The 17,149-nt window shown below is 33.1% G+C and overlaps 1 protein-coding gene across 3 annotated transcripts in view; it reads left to right on the forward strand.

The window, feature by feature from the left end:
* The window catches only part of ETHR (ecdysis triggering hormone receptor), a 465,888-nt gene that overhangs the window by 112,270 nt on the left and 336,469 nt on the right, over positions 1-17,149 (forward strand). For all 3 annotated transcript variants that reach the window (XM_089646832.1, XM_089646833.1, XM_089646831.1), the window contains one exon: positions 7,819-9,033. In XM_089646832.1, the coding sequence (XP_089502958.1) occupies positions 8,181-9,033 (853 nt within the window). In that variant the 5' untranslated portion in view covers positions 7,819-8,180. The remainder of the gene's footprint in view (positions 1-7,818; positions 9,034-17,149) is intronic.

Raw genomic sequence — 17,149 nt, forward strand, 5'->3', positions numbered from 1 at the left:
GAAAACCGTTCTTCAATCCCAGGTGCGACATTAGAAACATTGGTCGTTTATTAAAGAACTGCGAGAAAACTGTTCTTCAATCCAGGTGTGACATTGAAGTATTCTAGTCTATAAAAAAACGTCTTCGGAGTCTGATTTATAAAACATAACGAGTGCTATCGGCTACACGGAGAAAACTCACTGTTGTAAAATATTGTTAATTTATTTTTAAAACGTGGTAAGATTATTCGTATTCCTGTTAAAAACGGGACTGCAGGACTTTAAAGAATAAATTGATAGATTTCATGACAATGTATCAGTAATACGCGAATTATAAGGACGGCGGAACACGTGTTCATAAAAATACTAATAATGTTGCATTTCGTTAGTATAAATTTATTAGGAAAAGAACACCTGCATGAACACGTGTTCCTTTATATTCTGAATGGTCCAATATTTAATCAGGAAATGGATTGCCACCACGTTTTTAACAGGATTTTAATACATCAGCCATACTCATTTTTCTCCGTGTACTTTAGTTGTCAGTTGCAGCACGTCTCATTGTGGCCTGATAGGAGAGATCACCAGAAGAAGAAAAACATATTGTATCATGTATTACGTATAGGAATGTATCATTCATTCCACTCTTCAGTAAAGCAGTAACGGAACTTGTCTCTTTACCAATTGTTTGCTGTCAATTTATTGTTTTATTTATTGCGTTATTTAAATTACCCAATCAAAATATCGCTCAGGACACTCGATCCCCCTCAAGTCATTTAAAGGCACTTTGCGAAAGGGTGACACACTTGACACTTCATACTATCTTGTGCGTTGTTCTTGTCTCGTTATCGTGTCCATCTAATAAAAAAATAGTTCGATTGTCCCATTGAAATATACCACGTAACGCTATAGTATAAAAACGCAAAATGGCTTAGGTATGTGAAAAATAGTACCTACTTACCTACATGATTTTTCTGTTGGCAAGTCCAAATAATGCTTCCATATTTAAGTTTACTTCTAATTGAGGCACTGTTAAAATTGATTGAGGATCTTTGAAAAGTTTACATATTCTGCGAATAAATCCCACCATTTTAAGTGATTTGTACAATGTCATTAATGTGTACATCAAATATGAATTTAGAATCAAGATTGAAATCTAGATCTCTTATGGAATACAATAGAATATACGTTTTAATAACATATATAATAAAATATATAGTTCATAATTGAGTAGGCAGGTATTTTAGTACCTACTTGATTTATTATGTAACAGAAAATTAGAAACATACTTTTTTGTGCACGTAGTATACTGTTCACAAAGCTGCTTGTATTTATGTGTTTGGAATAAAATATTTTCCTTTAACAATGGTGGGCACTTTTTTGCACGAATACCACATGTATACGTACCTACGTGAAAATGAGCACAAGGAAAAGTAATTTCAAGGAAAGACGTTTTATTTTATGAATAAATTAAAAAAAAAATTACCTTGGGTTCAGACCTCAGAATTTTTCACGGATAAATTATAGAAGCTTGTTAACCTCCTTCTAATAATATTTAATAATTGAAAAGACAGTTTCATAATTGGAAAGACAGATCAATGATGACGTCTCTTTGGATTAAGCTATTGTCACCTCATTAAATTCCTTCATTTTTAACAATCTCATTTTTACCATTTCTGAATTTACTTTAAATGAAATCTTCTCACTTTAATGCTTTTAATTTATTTCGTAAATAATTATATAGGATACATTCTCCGCATGGAATGAAATAACAATAAAATTAGTCACTGGGATCCTCGTAATCTGTAGTTTCTCAAGCATCTGCATCAAAAGTCCTTACATTCTGAATAATTCAACATGTAATGTAAAAATTATTCATGATGACGTTATCATTCGAAATTCACATATGACCTCAAAATTATCAAACGACCATTGTCTTTTGCAAACTTTCGTTGACAACAAAAAAATCATCAACCCGAACTACACCAATATTAAAAAAAGGGAAAACTAAGAAAATAATTGAACCAGGCCTTTTTTGTGGAAACGGAATAAAGCCATTTGAATCCTTATAATGTCGAATTGAATTACTTTTTTGGCATTGAAAGAAAACGGAATTCCGTGGAAAATCTTGTCAAAGTGGTGGAATTAATTTTTCTAAATTGAACTTTTCTTCACTCTTTCGGGATTGTGGAGAAACGTTAAATATCCATTTCTTATCTCAGGCATTCATTTGCGAAATTCGTTTTCTTGGAGTAGTTACTTAACTCGTCAAATTTTATTTAGTTGGTTTGAATACACACTGTTGAACGATGTACACTTATTTTGATCCTTCTAGCGAAAAAGTGATTCCCAAAGTGGATGTTATGGTCCCCTGGGGGGGCGTTGGAGATATCCAGGGGTGGTGAAGTTTCCAAGACAAATGGGGTGGCAGGCGGCAGGGGCAATATATAAGGGCTGATTACATAACTATATTTTTTGTAATTAGTTCAACATTGTACACCACACCATAAATACCAGGCAATAAAAGCATTTAAAATTCTTAAACTCGATACATAAATGAGAAAAATAGAAAAGAAATCCCAAGATATGTATTAATGAACAAAAAAGACGATATTATACATATTTCATGCATCAAAAGGATAAAACAGCATTTCAAAACTAGCCTGCAAAACTTATATGTAAGTAGTACACAATAATATATTATTATATACATATTTACATACAACCGTATACCCAAAGTAAGCAAATTTGTTTCCTTACCTGTTAAAGTTGATACAAATAACGAATTTTTTGCTTGCACATATAATCTGAGGCCTTCGAGTAGAAAAATCTTAAGCAATTTTTAGTTTTGTTTTGTTTATTGTACTCTATACCGCACAGTATTGTAATACAATAATACTGTTGAATCACAACATTATTATATTACAACAGTTATTGTATTAACTATTAAAAATATATATTTGCGTTTAAGTATATTTGCGGCACGTTCCAGAGTAGAAAATACCCGTATCGCCCTGAAAGAAGAACACAATTCAGAATTGAAACGTTGCTTGAAATGGCTTTTGCCGTGTTTAGTTGCCAAATCCGAATAGCCAGGTACTTCCCCACCTTCCTCTTCCTCATATCCTTCCCCTAACTAATACCAATAGCCTCAAAACATATCCCAATTAGGGATGCCATAGTCTCACTGGCTCCAGACGGTTAGGAGCCGTTGGGAATCTTATGCGGTTTCAGATTTTTAAAAGAATTAAACAATCAAGTTTTTGTTTACTGTATATTTGTACCCGACAGAGAGAGGGTTAAAAAAACAACTTTTCAACAACGGTGTACATGGTAATAATTGGTTATGCAAAAAAACAAGTGACAATAAAGTTTGTGTTAAGTTAAGTCAAGTTAAAATAAGAGATTCAAGAAATTTTTTGATGTTCTTTTTTTTTATTTTTATAGTGAGCCAGTGAGACTATGGCATCCCCAATTGGGGGATGTTGTGAGGCTGAAGGTAAGTGGGGAAGGGAAAGAGGAAGGTGGGGAAGTACCTGGCTATTCAGATCTAGTCACTAAACACGGCTAAAGCCATTTGGAGCAACGTTTCAATTCTGAATGGTGGTCTTACACCAGGGCGATACTGGTAGTATCTTCCACTCTGGAACGTGCCGCAAATATACTACATATTATTTTAATTAATTAATTGTGAAATAACACAAATTAATCAAATAAAATTTATTTGCGCACGCCGGGTTCGAACCCGCGACCTTCGGAATGGCAGTCCAATGCGTTACCACTGGACTATGCCGGCCGTCTGTTCTGGGGGCTATCGCTAAATATATACGGAATCTTGCCACTGCAGTGGATTTCTTATAATAATTAGTCGACTCATTCGCACAAGAGTTTGCGAGAAGCTTCAGTTAGTTCTTTGGAAAGAAATATGGAAAGTTTCGGGTTTATTAGTAGATGATGATTGATATAGATTTTGTTTGTTTCCAAAAGGGAAGATTCTATATCAAATAATAATGATAATACGATGAAATAACTGTCATAATTGAATATATAATATACGTGTGCAACAATAAACGCTCGTATTTGCGCCACCTATAATTTCAGTCTAAAAGCGAAAGATTTTTCTAGAGCGGGGCGCTGTACAAAAAGGGGGCGGTGAGCCGAAAAGTTTGAGAAACACTTATACAAATTAATGGGTCCATTGCTTAGATATTATAAGGTACTAGAAACATTCCTTTCCTAAAATTAGTGGGCGTATGAAAGCCTCTGGGGTACAAATGTTCGGCAAGCGTATCGTTTGTTATGACAGTTGTTAATATTAAATTAATTTTGAAGTATTTCTTTCCGATGCTCAAAGGGTAAATGTATTTTAAGGTTTTCTCGTCAGGATGACGTCAGTATTTTACTTAAAACGATGCTGGTGACAGCTATTTCTTGTCGAGATATTATCTGTACGTAATTCCAATACATAACAGTTTCATAACATTTTAACTATATATTATTATTATATAGGGGTTTTCCAATAAGAGGTGTTATTTTGATATTCAATCGTAAAATCTTGTTGAAAGTAAACGCTGTCCAGATCAATACCATCCAATTCCGGCTATAAAAAATCATTAATCATCTCTCAATAGCGCAATCCATTCACCGTAACTGTTGCTCCAGCCTAATTTTCAAAAAAGTAAGGTCCAATGACTCCGCCGGACCATAAACCGCACCAAACAGTCACACGTTGAGGATAGAGAGGCTTTTCAACAATAACTCTTGGGTTTTCCGAGCCCCAGATGCGACCATTTTGCTTGTTGACGAAGCCACTGAGGTGGAAATGGGCCTCATCACTCAAGATGATTTGCATTTGATTCACTCAAGTGAATTTTAGTAATTTCAATGCGTTGTTGAAGCGTGTATCATTCCATTTTTATTAATGGCGTAGTTTCTACTTGTCAAATGTCAAAAAATGACAGCTTCAAAAGTAACATATACCGAAATAGCGGGCTATTCAAAATAACACCTCTTATTGGAAAGCCCGGTAGTATCTTATTTGTATAAGGCGTAGACTGAAATAGAAATCATTATCAATCAAACATTGATCATTATTAATTTTCTGTATAAATAAAAATGTTAAAGCAACGCGTGGTCGGGTAAATTTAGTAGTTGATAATAATATTTCCTTGGCGTGTCGCTGTGAACTCCGGTTCAAATGGTTCAATGACCTTCAAATTTAAATGATTTTCGAAATTTGAATTGATGTGGGAAAAATTCAGATAAGCAATAAAATAGGTTCTTAAACTTTACTTTACTTCATATGTACAAGTACTTGTACACATGAAGAATAAGCCGACGAAGCTCAGTGGTCCAGAGTACCTGACTGGACATCGAAGGTGCGGGTTCAATTCCCGCCGGCGGCATTTATTTTTACTCAGGAGATATTTTCAATTTGTATGGATATTTCAGGCGAGTAATTAATGCTTATAATAAATAAATGAAATTTTGATTCTCAAAAACTTCAATTGGTACAGAGCTATTTTTTGTATCCATAATGTAAACCGATTCCAAGTAAAGACTAATAAAACAAGTGATTTAATGTTAGCTTTTCCGCATTCGTTTGACGTGGAATGGAAGTACGAGTATATAGTATCATGGATAGTAGACTTCTCTATTTATTTTTAAAGCGGATTTTGACAATAATTATAACTAGTTTATTCCATAATGTGGGGAGTTTGTGCAATCCCGCGCACCCTATAAACATATACAGTAATAATACATAAATATTACAATAACGTTACAATAGTATAGGAACTAAAACTTTCAATAATATATAAATATTTCTGTGACAATTTAGCTCCTTATCCAATATAATTGTAATAATCTTTCTTTCCAAAAACTATTTTGCATTTGTGATAGGTATACCATTTTAGACTATTATTCTATTTTATCAAACAAGGAACTTTCAGATCCAACTTTTCTCAACCGACTGGTGCCAGTGAGACTATATGCATTCCCAAATAGGAAATTTTTTGGGACTAAAGTTAGTGGGAAAGTTCAGGAAATGGGAAAGAGGAAGGTGGGGAAGTACATAACTATTTAGATCACCAAACACACATACAGACTACAGCAGTAAAACAATATATGTACTTTGTTTCTGAATATAAATATTCGATTTTTACTAAACATGATAGGTACCCAGATCCACGACCCATATTTAAAAAGGTTATCCACTAATTACCTGTCAACCTGCATAAACGAAACCTTTTTTAAAGCAATGGGAATAATGCTAGTTAGTTGTGATATTAGATATAGTGGCAGGAAAATTTGGAAACAACAGAAAACATTTGGGATTGAATGTTTTGACTATATTACGTATAAAGTTTGTCCATTGTTATGGACACTCGCTGTTATGAGCAGTCACGTGTAATAATTGTTGCTGTAGGTGGTTTACTCCGAGTACTGTTTCCAAGAAAAATGACATCTCGGCATAACCATCAGAATATAAATTGGCACTAGAAATAATACATGATTATGACTCGAGTTATAACGTCTCCACTCTATCTAACCGGCGAACATACCTTGATCTCATGACTCTGTATAAAATCTGTAACAACGTTATTGACTGTCCCGACTTACTGAAATTAATAAACTTCAAAGTACCACCCAGAGTAACAAGGCTTAACGACTTATTTCACATTAGCAGGACGCGTACAAATGCTGGTGTCACGGTCCAGGGATGCAATCAGAAGAATGTGCGAATCACTTAATCAGAATCAAAACCTCAAGGATTCTGACTTATTTTTTGATACGCGCACTACTTTTAGTAGAAAAATGAAGACTGTTTTCCTATAAAGTTCAAAGTAAACAACTTAGACATACTTCGTTTAAATATATATTTTTTAAATTTCTGTTTAACATTGTTTATCTATTTATATATATATTTTTTTGTTTTACCCTCTAAATTATTTCAAAAAAAAAATTGCAAATTCTTATAAGGATATTGCGCATTTCTTTCATATCTCTTTTTGTAAAATAATATTCTTATGTTATGTACTTTTCCCCTATTTATAAGTCAAAATATTTGTATATGTTTTTAACTGCTGTTAAAAATGACCCAAAACTGAACACATATTTGAGTACATGATTATGACCCAAAACTAAACATATATTAATGGTACCCGATTATGACCCAAAACTGAACATATACTTAAACCTTAAATGCATGATTTATTTATTTTTCTGGAAAAAAATATATTTTCTAGATATTTACATGCATATGCAAGGAAATATAAAGAATTTTATTTTTTTGTAATTTTTTTATGATATTTGATTAAAAAAAATTTTTGCAGGTTTACAACACCATGTATTTAATAAAAATTAATATGAACAATTTACGTATGAAAAAAAAATAAAAAAAACTAAAAAAATTTCTCAAAACTAATAAGTGTACCTGAAAAATACGAGTTATTACATATAAGTATTGTATTATTGTATCTACTTACCTAAGAAAATCAAAATAATAACAGCAAAAGAAAACTGTAATTCTAACCTCCAACCAATTTTCGAGAATCTTCACTTTGTTAAAGAAAAAGTGACATTTGACATTCGCGAAAGAAAAAAAAGGTGATGCCACTCGATAAAATATATTACCGTGAACTTGATAATTCTAAAACGGCATGCATTAGGTATACACCAAAGAGTGAAAGGTGGTTTGAACGGTATGTTGCAGTTTTGCAACAGTATGCATTTAAGTTCATGATGATAATGACCCAAAAGTGAAGAACGATCATTTTAAATTAAGGTACTGTAATTTTATAGCTTACTAACATGGTTTTCTTTTTTTTTTGTTTTCAGATACAATGGACGTTCGTGTGACAGTGATTTATACAACATCTGAACAGTACAACTAAATAAAATAAAAGATACACACACAAAATGATACAATATTTGTTCAATTTCGTAAAATGGCTTTAAAAAATATTGTAACCACAAATTAAAAATAACTTTTTATTTCCATTTTATTGTAAATGTTCGAAAAATAGCTGTGTTTTTTAATAATAAAATGATTTTAATTCGTATTTATTCAGGCAACTATTTCAAAATAAGATTTCGGCGTTAATAAATAATAGTTATATAGATACAAAGTATTGACTTTTTAAGAAAGTTTTATGTGAGTTGAAAGAAAAAAAAAAACACAAGTTGATAATTGAAAACTTATGCTATCAACAATAGCCTCGGTTGTAGGACCATTTGCCATACAATCACAATTCAGCATTCACCCCACCGAGAAAACAGGAAATTTCACTTCAAATCTACAGTTCGCTTACGAGAACTCTTCTGTATTGATACAGAATGGATCTGACCCGCTCCAACATGATTACGGTTATTTCAACACGTTTCAGTACGAAAAAGGAACTAATAGTTCGAATCCTTACCAACATGACCATGGCAGAATTAATTCCGACCCGTTCCAACATAGCTATGGCAGAACTGGGTCCAACTCGTTCCAACAACGTGGCAGAAATAGTTCAGACTCATTCCAGCATAACCATGGCAGAAATAGTTCAAACCCTCTTCAACATGAACAACGGAACCGTTCCAATACGTTACATCATGACTATGGCCGAAAGAGTTTCAATTCTTTCCAAAATGATTCCTACAACCCGTCGATGTTTGCTCCGACGGAAAGTGGAGCGAATGAAACGATGGCCACCCTTGCCAAAGCGATAGGGATCACCACAATCAATTCAATCAACACAATAAACTCATTCAACTCATCAAATCAAACTAACGCCACAAACTCGACGTTAGATATAGACTACCCTCAAATCCCTGCGTATATTAGGACGACATCCATGGTGTTCTGCATCATCATCATGTGTTTGGGAGTGGTGGGAAATGTGATGGTGCCAATTGTGATAATGAAGACAAAGGACATGAGGAATTCTACCAATATCTTCCTAATGAACCTGAGCATAGCAGATTTGATGGTGCTTCTGGTCTGCACTCCAACGGTTTTGGTGGAAGTGAACACAAGGCCAGAAACTTGGGTACTTGGGAAGGAGATGTGTAAGTAACTTTGATTTATTACCGAATTTCAATGTGACTCTGATGTTTTCCAAATGTATACTTTACGGGGGTTACACGGCATGTACTCACCGTCGAATTAAATCGGTCTTCTCGTAATGTATAGGGCTGTTGATATAAGGATTCCGAATTTCGCCAGTGTCACTCAACTTATCCATTATGCGGAAGGAACAAGCATTACCCCGTAAAAATGGTTACATCCTCACGACACAAGCGCAACGCACCGAGCCGTTCCTATAAAAGATATTGCTATAAATTTTTTGGGAGTCATAAAATAACTCTTGAAATATATGAAAATTTTAATTTTATTTATTTTACATAATGTATCTCTCCCTGGTAGCAGCATTCGCATAGACTCTCGAAAAAGATGTCTGCTTCGCTGATGTTATTTCTAAGAAGATTAATCTGAAACACAAAACCAAAAAGATTTGAGTTGATTATGGTTGTGGCTACTGGCCAAATAAGAATTTTGCATTTTTATTTATAAATAAATAAATGGTGGCTGTTGAAAAAAAAAATACCAAAAATAAACCTAATTTTAGTAATATTTTGATTTCAAAAAGTACCTTAAATCGAAGTCTTCAAGTCTGGCATGTCTAAGGATCGTTATGAATCCGAGAGTCCTAAGAAAGGGCAGAGCAGCTAGGCTTGGTGTGCATTTTTTGTTCTAGTATTGCGAGAAATTTGTGAAGTTTAAAATGTGTTTAGTTTCTTGTAAAGGAAATTTAGTATTTGTTTTGAATATAATTTTTTAATCTTCATCACTGAGAATTTTTTGAATAAGGTTGAAGTGGGTGTATTAAGTATTACTATTATTAAGGTTTGCGTTTCTGAGCTTTATACAGTGTGTCTATGTATTTTTTACTGACATAGTCCCAGGCAATAATGGCGTGTTCTACTTTAGATTGTGCTATTTCGAGGCATATATTCTTTATATCATATATGTTTAGTATATCTCTCACGTTTTTGAAAAAGTAAATCAACTTGTTTAGTTTTCCTTTAACCGACTCTATATGTCTGTCTTATTTTAAATAACGGTCGAAGTATATACCAAGATATTTGATATTTTCGGTTTGTGTGATTGGAGGACAATTGCATGGGGTGCTCGCTGAGTGACAGGAATGTATTTTAAAGTAGATGTTTTTGGAGGGTTGGCCTCTCGAGTTTATGCTGAAGGTTATGAATTTAGTCTTATCTATATTCAAAGTTAATAAGTTAGAGTCAAGCCATTTTTAGTAATACTTAGGCCAACTTCTGCTTTTGTGATTGGATAAATATCTAACTAAATCACTGTCTAAAGAAAGCCAAGCCAAAACTGATAAATGAAAACATCGACTAAACGTTATCCTATTGAAAATGAGTAAAAAATTTATTGGAATTTTTATCAAACACATTTCCAAGCTTTTAATTTTGTGAATTTATTACGCCACCTCTTTCCACACTTCCTGTCGGCATTAATTCGCCACAAGTAACAAAATGCCCAAAAGCGGAGATGAAAACGAAATTTTCGTATGTCGCGCTATTTCGTGAAATTCTTCGAACTCATAAATAATGGTAATCGTCCAAACTGTTGGTGGACCGAATTCACATATTCTATTTATAGCATTTATATATCATTGAAACTAGAGGCTTTATAGCTTTGAAATCACCTCTCCTAAAAAAAGTGTTTATATTTAAGAGATATGTGGATGACATCTTTTGTATTTGGTCAGGTGCTGAACAGCAACTAAATAACTTCCTCATTATTTACAAATATTATTAATTTGTAACTTCACCAAATAGAATACGATAAAATTGCTATCGGCGTCTGTTTGTGAGTTTTTTCTTCTAAACTATGAAATGAATTTTGATAGGGTTATCAATATAATTTGAGAATTTCTTCAAGGCTTAGCCAGCGTTAACAATGTTAACTAACTAACTAACCATCACGACGTTTCCCCGCAGGACGACAGAGACAACGGACCGCCAAACAACTCGGTCTTGGAACATATTCCTTGCCTTATTCACATTCATAAATCGTCTCATACATACTCTTCTATGATTCTGACTCTTGGCATGGCCGGACTCAAGTATCTGATTCACTTGGTCGTGCCATGTCTTCCTCGGGCGTCCCTGCCTTCTGCTACCATTCAAATTTACATAATATATTCTCCTTACATTCTTTCCTTCGCTAATTCGCTTTTTCTTTCGCTTTTAATTTCGCTTTTTACTGCAACGTCGGGAATTCCACAGGGCTCGCATCTTGGACCTTTGCTATTTTTAATCTTTATAAACGACATAATTTTAAGAATAAAAACATCAAAATATCTCCTGTTTGCCGATGACCTTAAGTTGTACAAAAAAATTACTTCATTAGAAGATTGCACCGATTTGCAAAAAGACTTATCATCACTTCATGAATGGTGTACACTAAATGATTTATATTTTAATGAAAACAAATGTGCCGTAATTTCATTCACAAAGAACATTAATAAATTCTCAAACACATATCACATTAACAATATCCCTTTACTAAACACAACTTCAATCATTTTCTTAGGCGTGACATTTGACTCGTCACTTAGCTTCAATAAACATGTAGATACAATTTCAAAAAGTGCATCACAAGTATTAGGATTAACGCTAAGAATCACAAATTATTTTAAAAGTACAGAATTAACTTTGACATTATATAAATCAATTGTACGAAGTATTCTCGAATATGCATCAACAATTTGGTCTCCCAATTATGAGATTCATAATTATAGGATTGAATCCATACAAAGGAAACTAACCCGTGTAATTGCTTATCGTGAAGGTTTATCTGGTCAATTTGGAACATATAATGACCGAATTTTGCACTACAAACTACACTCACTGACGGTCAGACGTAAACTTTCTGACGTACTGCTCCTACACAAAATTATACATGCATCAGTTGATACACCAAACATTTTATCCCAAATTAACATCAATATTCCATCAAGAAAATCAACAAGGAGGATGAACGACATTTTCTATATTAAAGCCTGCCACACAAATACAGGATATTTTTCCCCTGTACCGCGAACATTAAGAAATTATAACATTATACATGGCTCTAATAATGTAATAGACATTTTTAATGTCCAATTTAACACTTCAAAAAAAATGCCTTTAATCATATTAAGCTGATATTGTGATGAAACCCTTTATTTAATGAGAAGCAACATTGTACCTACCTAATCAGTGTCTCACCAGTACAGGTGTGACAATAACAAATCGTTTATGAACATATTTGTATTTACCTTTTACCCATTCTTATTTGTTATTTACTTCTGCATATTTAGCTTATTCATTTTGTTACTATTTTTGTTGTTATTATGTATTTAAACATCCATGTATGTAAATTCTTGGGCACCATGCCTGTTTTATGTACTTAAATAAAAATAAATATTTTATTTCACATAAAAAAAAAATAATAATAAAAAAAAAATAAAAAAAATTTGCTCTACATGCCCAAACCATCGAAGCGTCCCTTTCTTGATCTTGCTTATTACGCTTACATCAGCCTTGCACTCTTAAGCTCGCTATATTATTTTTGACGACTTGATTACAAAGTATAAACTTTTCAATACTTTCTATAAATATGTATGCATGTATTGCATATTTATATGTATAAATTCCTGAAAAAATTCTCTACACGATAATATACATAGACGCCTAGCTTTATTATGGAGGTACATCTTATGTTTAAAATTAGATGAAATAATTACTATATTTTCTGTAAATTACGTAACATGTTATTTTTTAAAATAAATATAAATATATAGTTTTTTTTTTAAATTACATATGTTATATGCACAACAAATCTAATCATCCAATCTCATGTAAGCATTCGGCTAATTTTATTTTATTTTTGTTTTATTATATTTTGGAAAACAAACAGTTTATTTTATAATGTACAGGTTTTTACTTATGTATCTTAATTTATTGAATATAAAAGAGAAAAGAGTTACACTATCCTATTATCATTCAATGATACATGGATTACTTTCTGTGCCACTCTCTAGAAGTAATTTTACAAAATAATTATCTCCAATCAACGACACGACTCGGACTTAATTGATATAATCCTTAATAAGAAACAAACAAATTCCTATACAAAAGTTCTCTACCAAACATAGCGATACTCAAAATTACCATTGGCGTACGATTTTATTTATAAATAATGTTTCTAACCCAAGTGTTAGGACCTCCTACTTATATCAAATAAAATACATTTAAGGTGGTTTAGTTATTTTTATTTTATTTATTTATTTTTTTTGTAGAGAGACAAACAGCTTTAACAGAGCAAATATAAATATATATATATGTTAATTATAGTCAAGCCAAAAAAGTCTCCTATATTAGAATTGATTGGAGATGGAGTTTTATTGCATAAATATATATATAAATATAAATATATATATTTATATATATATATATAAATATATTATAGGTGAGGAGGGGAGGAATAGCAATTTAGGATGAGGATAGGAGATGCTCTGGATACATTCCATACTAGTTATGCAAAGATGTAAGTACTAACTAGTATCTTTCCATAAAATTTCCATATCATGCTATACCAACTGCGTGGCAGGTCGGATCGTGAGATACTGGTTGAGGGAGACTTTATGACTTCTCCAGCAGGACTTCGCATCTCAGTGGGAGGGATGGATTAATACATCTGCCACTACTACACCTGACTCCAGATTCCTACCAAATCCTCATATCTTTTCCTTCCCAGAACTTCCTTCCTTTCCTTTCCTAAAAAGACCCTCCACACATCATCCCCGAAGGTGACATTAACAATTATGTTATGAACAAAAGAAACACAACAACGTTTAAACATTATAGTGAAATAAAGAACCACTTACAAGGAAAAGGGAAAACAAATTAACACACCTGCAGTATTTTGACTCGGAGACAAATACGTCGACCATTATGCCACGGATTTCATCAATTGAGAAGATTGCCAATAACAAGGCAATAAATGCATGCCGAGATACACGTGACTGGCGTTTCCTCTCATATGGATAAGATAAGATATTTAATAATGGGGCTTGATTCAGTTTTACTGTCATGACTTGAAAAAATGACAAAATGTTGAAGAGAGTAGCCGCAAATTGAAAATCTCAATGTCTTTGTCGCTGTAGTTATTTTTTCATAAAAATAGCGACCTTCAAGAAATTAAGACCAGATTCAGACGTGCTTAATAGTGGCATGCCAAAATTTTTCGCATGCTAATTAATAATTACTCTTCAAGGCGATGCACTACGTCGTGTAACATTTTTAATCCAGCCGCTAACAATAAAACCCCTTGTATAGATGGCGATAGTGGTTAGTCTCGCTTAACACCATCCGCTTGTTTTGATTTATGCAAGAAAAAACATCGCCAAAAATAGGCAAATTTAGGCACAAACATTTAATTTTTTTACGATCATTTTGTAAATAACTTAATTTTCCACATTATACAATAAAACTATAACCGAAAATGGTTTCGTTAGAAGGAGTTTTTTAACTTGAAAGCAGTTTTTATAGGCTTGATAATTTCTTTTTTCTGGGCTTATAAAATGATTAAAAAAACAACGATCATCTGAAAGACCAAGAAGTGTTCTACTCGCAGTATTATATTAATTGCATCTAAAAAAATATTTCAAAGCGATCAAATTTGTAAACCAAAAACACAGAGTTTTGCAATACTACGTAGTGCATCGCCTCAAAAGTCTCTAACATATGGCCGTGGATGTTACTCGTATGCTTCAGTCCACATGATTTGCATGATGAACGTGGAAAACAAAACATTGTTCAAGAGGTAGCTTATATAGTTCAAACGTACTATGTGATATATTGATTTCACATTGTAAATGTGGACAATTTAAAACCGAAAAGCACGCTATTGTTGAAGAAAATTTACTACATCACTTCCCAATGGCAAATATCAAAAAAACTTTGCATCTTTGCATAACCACTCAGAAGGAGTTTAATACGAACAATCTTATGCTATATATATAGCATGCTAAAAAAATTCGCGTGCTGAATGCCGGACGCATGAATAATGTATAAAAGGTCCATTCACATCTACTGGCACCGTGCGTGGCAGACACGGTACAGATTGCAGATGCGAGTAGAATGGCGCCATAACTAATTATAATACTGCAAGCAAACGCAATTTTCATTAGTACGAAATATAAATTCATTTTAATTTGAATGTCAAATGAACCGAAATCGTGTTGTCACGGAGTGTCACAATCCTTAGTTGATCCTGCGACTTTTTCCTCGCGTCTGTGCCGTGTCTGCCACGCTCGCACTGTGCCGGTAGATATGAATAGAACCACTCGTTTTGAAGAGATCCTGCGTATTCCACGATTAGAGATAGGACCGACGTAAAAATAACAGTTACACATTAACAGCGAAAGAAGATTTTAGAGTGGTTGTAAAACTTTCCATTGTTCTGATTTTTTTTTTGCTTGTTCTTTCATATCCTTCTTTAACGCTACAGTATTTTTTATAGGCAAGGGATACTTATTCATTGACTGTGAAAGATCAGAAGGTAATTAACTACATCAAAAATCCGTTTTAGGTTAAATTCACTCTCATTAAAATTTATTTTAAAAATTATTAATTTTATTTTGCTTGATTTTGGTAGTAAATGTTTTTTTTTTGGTTTTTTTTTACAATTCGTAGAGTGAAATATAAATCAGTAAAAACATTCATACTTTTAAAAAACATAGTTTACCCATTCTTAGCATAGTAATAAGTTCATGCTTAATACGCGAAAGAGCGCCATTAAAAATATACGAAAAGGCACGCGTGAGCAAAATACTCACACTATTTCAAATGTAATTTATTATTGTATACTGATTAACATAAATTAATTTAGAAGAACATCTACTTACTATGAAATAAATGTGTTAGATCTTGACTTACGTTCCTCTTATAATACGTATGAAAGGTGAAGGTTACGTTAATGCAAAAAGTACATGCTTTTTAGGGCTTAAATCGTTAGAGGAGCACGATGAGGAAAATGCCACGCGATGATACTCGGCCCTCATAAGTACTCACCACAAGGTGGTGGGGGCACGGAGTGGGGCACTGAGTTACACCAGTACTAGCGGATGAATAATTTGGGAGGTACTTAGATCCCCGAGTAACATGTAAAATATCACAATCAATTTTCGGTTTGAGCAAAACGCTCATAGCGCGCCTTCTCACAGGTTAAATTTACTACAGGTCATGTGGAAAATATTCACATTACTGTGATTATTTCAATAAAAGGGTTCAGTTTTATGCAGTAATAACTTTATTCTTCTTCTTACAAATGTACACATTGACAGGTCTCTTCTTAGTAATATACAATAAGACAAGGTGAAACAGTATTGCTAACAAAAAAATGTTTACAGATACCTTATAGCCAACCTAAGATAATTGCATTTATATTGCCACATTCTAACAATTACCTTAGAGGCTTTTAACTAAACTAGACTTCCTAGGGGCAGGAGAATTTGTAAATCAGTTTTATACCTAGGAAGTATCAAGAGTCTGGGGCGGTGGCCTCGCGTAAAATTATCCAGAATATGAAATCATATCTCAACCAGACTTACCAGAATATAATATATTGATAGGATACCGTTAAAAAGTTGTGTTTTGCTTCTTCCTCCTTCTTGAATCAACGTTTCGGATAGTCTTTAATTGTACGCTATCATGGCAGAATTTTCCAGATGGTAGACACTTCAAGGACGTTTAAATCGTTAGCTCGTGTAGGTAAAGGCGATATAAAACTCCAAAAATTAACTAATTAATTTATTTGGTCTCTGATTTAGATCAATCAAAGTAACAGGAGCCCATAAAAAGCATTAGGTGAAATTACCCAAGAAGAAAAGCCTCCTACCCTTGGTTTGTTATTCAGATAAAAGTAACAGGATATCATTACATGTGTGAGGTGAATGTACTAAAGAAAAGGCAGTAAATAAAATAATACATGAGTTTGAGGTTTGATGACCCTAGTGACTAGTCCAATTAGCCTAGCAGCCTCTGGAGCAGCCTATTTATTATCTTATCTTTGTACGACATTTTCTTAAACATAAGTGATAAAGGG

This window comes from Hesperophylax consimilis, chromosome 25, assembly GCF_061612785.1.
Source record: "Hesperophylax consimilis isolate HC1 chromosome 25, BYU_Hcon_1.0, whole genome shotgun sequence".
Taxonomy (NCBI): Eukaryota; Metazoa; Arthropoda; class Insecta; order Trichoptera; family Limnephilidae; genus Hesperophylax; species Hesperophylax consimilis.